Genomic DNA, 4,805 nt, shown 5'->3' with positions numbered 1-4,805 from the left:
TGAAGTGCCCTTGAGCAAGGCACCTAACCCCTCACTGCTCCCCGAGCGCTGCTGTTGTTGATGCAGGCAGCTCACTGCGCTGGGATTAGTGTGTGTGCTTCACCTCACTGTGTGTACACTGTGTGCTGAGTGTGTTTCACTAATTCACGGATTGGGATAAATGCAGAGACCAAATTTCCCTCACGGGATCAAAACAGTATATATACTTATACTAATTTTTCTGCACACCGATATAGTACATTATACTGTAGGAGGTGAAAATCTGGAAGTACTCAAGCATGCATACTTTATAGCACCCCATCATAAGCCTCTTCTACAAAGTCACAGGGACAGGACAAAGTGCACTCTCCACAGCTAACAGTCTCTCATGGGCGTGCTGTTGTTTATGACGGGCACTCTCCACAGCTAACAGTCTCTCATGGGCGTGCTGTTGTTTATGACGGGGAGACAGGTGAGCCAGAGTGCACGCTCAGGTGGAGGTGCTTATTTAACCTGCAGAGAGACATGAAAACATTCAGCACAAACACACCAGGAACAAAACAGGCGAGTATATGAGCATCACTGGCATGAGAGCTTAGTTTATTTCACAGTTCCAACCGACATAAGGCACAGACGAGTTCACTAGCTTGCTTGATTGTACAGTACTTCATAGACAAACTACATCAAAATAGTTTTAAAACAGTTTTAAAAATGATCACACATTTAGATGCACCAATAAAACGAAGGCATTATTTTTCCACGTAGAATGTGGCACTGAGGACTTCATAATAAAATGTATCCTGAGGTTTGGAGTTAGTGTTGCATCTTTCACATTTCAAGGCAAATGGCTTAAAAATGCCCCACACCAACCACTATGTATACTGGGCCAATCAGTAATTAATGAGAACTATAATGGATTTGTCCACAGCCCTTTTGGAAACAAATGTTAAAGTCTTTACAGTACAAGTCCTCACAGAATTCCTTTAGAGAGTAAACCGCCAAAGCGTTGGTCAGTTTTGGTGTTTGTAGGTCTTGGCACTCTCAAACCAGGTGTGTAAACCGCCATAGCGTTGGTCAGTTTTGGTGTTTGTAGGTCTTGGCACGCTCGAACCAGGTGCGCTCCACCTGCTGCTGCCCCAGCTCCCAGAGGCGCCTCAGGTGTTTCATCCCCGTGCGGGACGTGATCATCAGGTACTCCTCGTTCTCGGGCTGCTGCTGCACAGAGTAGCGTGCTAGCACTAGCGACTGGCTGAAACGACACAGCACCAGCAGGAAGAGGCAGTCCCTCTCCGCCTCGTTCAGGGGGACGACGCTCTCGTAGCCCGCCAGAACATGGCCGCCCACGTCCACCGGGCTGGGGCTCTCGATCATCATGTACATAATGGCGATGGCCAGCTCGAAGATGTAGTAACCGCTGCTCATGTCCCCGAAGTCCAAGATGCCCGAGATTTTATACTGGGAAGGACCGTCCACCGTCGCCAGAATGTTGTGATCGTTGAAATCCCCATGGTTTATACCTAACAGGGAATTAGATCAATCGTTCAGTACATTTCCGACCACTTCCAATGACTAACTTCTAACTAGGAGGCGACACTGGGCACGTAACGGAAGCGAGGAGTGTCTGCTGCAACAATTAGATGCCACTATAATCGAACTGGCTACACCAGATGTGACGCGTACGTTTGAAAAAATGAGACCAGTCTTCTACTCTTCTATGTAATAATAAACTGATAATACAGGTCACTAGGCTTGGGAAGCGGTTCCAGGTATCGGTTAGGAACCGGTACCACACGTTTCCACTTAACGATTCCAATACAAAGCTTTGTTTTAGAAATGTTTACTTTTTTAGAAATTTTAAAGCATTCAACTTCTGTATTGATATTGCACACTTGGTATTCATTCTCTTAAACCACTTTAAATTAGACAAAACCAACAACTCTCAAAGCCATCCTATAAATATGTGCAGAATGCTACAGAAATCTATATGGGAATCGATAAGGAATCGCATCGATAAGCAGACTCGACAATGCCGTCGATCTCGATAATTTACTTATACGTATACTTAATTTCTTAACGATGCCCATCCCTACATGTCACATAGCACAGAAAAGGATGTATGAAAAGTGTCTCTTACATTTACGGAAGGCCGACATCTTGGGGATCACCTGTGCCTGGTACTGTGCGATGACCTTGCTGACGACCTCCTGCATGGGGTCGCCGTCCATCACAGGCAGGTACTGTTCCAGCAGAGGGATGCTGGACAGACTCCAGATGAAGTTCTCTCTCTGAAGCACATGCAGATTGGGGTGCTCCATCTGAGGACACATTCATAACGGAGGCCACGATTACTCCAATACACAAATGAACCACTGCATGGCATGACAAAACATGAATGAATTGATGGATGGATGAATGAATTGATGGATGGATGGATGGATGGATGAATGCATTGATGGATGAATGAATTTAATGGATGGATGAATGGATGGCTGAATCAATGAAATGGCTGTACACAAATTACAAACATTCCTAATTCAATTCTTACTTCCTGGAAGACTTTGTCCATGGTGGCAGCCATTTTCCCTACTTGGTAAAGGATATTAGGGGAGGAAGGAATCTTGGCAACAGTTGTACCAGGCAAATAAGTCAGCAAACGCACCAGGTACTTCTGAAGCCCGCAGCCACAGTCTGTGATCAGCATGTAGTAAGGCATTTGTTTAACATGTTGCCAAGAAAGTCAGTTGTTTAAGCTTGACCAACATAAATCACATGCAGTAAAATTGTACACAGTGAATGTTGACATGCAACAAAGTTTTCCGGTCCTTTACAGACCCAGGAGCCCTTCGGCTGACTTGATTAGGCACTGACTGATTGATCAAGTACTGATTGATTGATGGACACTGTACCGATCTCCTCTAGACTCATGAGCTGGCCAGTCTTAGTAGGAATGGCTGTCTGGGCAGGAAGTCCCCTCGAATGCAGGAAGTTCATGGCGTGAGTCTGTAGCTCCAGCAGAGTGGGGTTCCGGCTGTCCCCAGAGTTCATGACCTTCAGCACATACTCCCCACCATCGCTCACACACACATAGGCATTTTGGTCATCGTAACTAGGAAGCGGACGGATCTCAGACTCAGTCAGGCCGTACAGACGTCTAACTAACTCAGACACTTGTGCATGGGTAAGATTTGGCTTGGATTCCTTTGATGCCATTCTACCTGAAAAAAATAAAACAGCAAACTTGGCTTGTTAATTAAAAAAAACAGCAAACTTGGCTTGTTAATTTAGAAATAACCGTGTTATATAGGCAAGTTATTGTGGTCACTGTTGCTGTATGTCTTGTTTTTCTCTTGTGTTTTTTAATTTATTGTATTTATCCAATCCTGTGCACCGTGTGCATAGTGAGATGATGATTTATGCAAACTAGGTGTTGACTGTAAGCATAGTTCTTCCTCCTTGTAGTCCAGTAATTTTAGGAGAAAGGGTGTAAAAGTACCTATTCACGTGAGAAAAATACTGTATAGGCGCATGAATAGGGTATATTGGGTCTTTTTCGAAACTTTCCCCTATCGGGATTCTTCGGGGCTTTTTTCCCCTTACTCAGGACATATTGAGGATTCAAAATCAGTTAAGTTTGCTTGTGTTGCAATTTGTTCAACCTTGACCCCTATTTTGGCTTAAAATGACTGGACTATTGAGCCTTTTGACAGATTGCAGTCTCACAATCGAAGTGGAATCATGAAACAGGCACGCACGCGCACCCAACTGTCTTACGTTAGCTCTGCTTACTTGAACATAACAATAACAAATCACAATTGCCTGCACAATCTGCAAAATCATGCATAGGCTACAATGCTGCTTTTGCGTAACAACAGGAGGGAACATTGACTTAAAAACGATTGAAAATGACAGCTTAGCCGTTACCTCTACTGTGTCCTTTGAATTTTAGCCGGCTACCTCTGCACAGTTTGAGAACTTTTACGGTTGTGGCTAGATGGGATACAGCTAACAACGGAAGTCACGTAACAGATAATGAAATCTCCAGTGAAATTTCCATAGAAATAAACAGTATCAGGACAGGAAGTAACCTAACCCTAACCAGAGAATGTCTAATAAGGCTCTGCCCTAACCCTTAGCTGTATCCTAGACACCACCAAATTTTTACCCAGACGTAAGAACGTCCCAGGCTGATTACGTGTTTTGGTCATGTTCAGGAATGCACTGTGGCGGCGATGTGCGCCCGTGTGCGCCTCGCACACTTCCAGTTTTGAAGTAAGCTCATTCAACGTCATGCAGCACTTCGCAGATCTAGTTGCACGCGATGCATGCTGAACAACATTATGAATATTGGAATAGTTTGGGGTTTTAGCCAACTAAGAACAACATGGCGCATCCAAGACTTTAAAAAATCAATGTTGTTGACATCTACATGTAATCTGCATGTGCCAAAATGTATAGCTTGACATTTCACATACATTTTGCACATTGATAGGACCCACAGTAGCCTATCAGATCAACCCAAATAAGTATGTTTAAAATGATGCAATATAAACGTCAAAGAGGTCTATGTGTTTTGCGTCTGCTATCATTTAAAAAAAGACAAATGCACCCAGAGATTCCCAAAGGAACTTTAGGAAAGGAAATAAACATATTCTGCACCACTGTAGGCTACGCCGTTCCTGATGAGCGGATTATTATAGGACACATTACCCTCACTATTAAACCGTAAGCAATCTTAAACGTTTATTAACCCAGAAAACGTTTTGTCACATTCAGCGAATATCTCGTCATGAGCCAGTAGCTCTCCATTAGGCCTACATTATATACAA

General features: G+C 43.8%; 1 protein-coding gene across 1 annotated transcript; it reads right to left on the bottom strand.

Annotated features, from left to right (window-relative positions):
* Window positions 1–579: 579 nt before the first annotated feature.
* hykk.2 (hydroxylysine kinase, tandem duplicate 2) lies at window positions 580–4,127 on the bottom strand. Its single transcript, XM_076277704.1, has 5 exons — window positions 3,901–4,127; window positions 2,886–3,194; window positions 2,525–2,667; window positions 2,114–2,294; window positions 580–1,496 (listed from the first exon to the last, which is right to left on the bottom strand). Exons 2-5 carry the CDS (start codon window positions 3,187–3,189, stop codon window positions 1,054–1,056), a joined length of 1,071 nt encoding a protein of 356 aa, XP_076133819.1. The 5' UTR covers window positions 3,190–3,194; window positions 3,901–4,127; the 3' UTR covers window positions 580–1,053.
* Between the last annotated feature and the right edge of the window lie 678 nt (window positions 4,128–4,805).

This window comes from Alosa pseudoharengus, unplaced genomic scaffold (assembly GCF_046254945.1).
Source record: "Alosa pseudoharengus isolate Yale_2024_CS ecotype anadromous, Long Island Sound unplaced genomic scaffold, YU_APseudo_1.1 YU_APseudo_1.1_scf_11, whole genome shotgun sequence".
In the NCBI taxonomy this organism is placed as follows: Eukaryota; Metazoa; Chordata; class Actinopteri; order Clupeiformes; family Clupeidae; genus Alosa; species Alosa pseudoharengus.
This window is presented reverse-complemented; position numbering and strand designations above follow the sequence as displayed.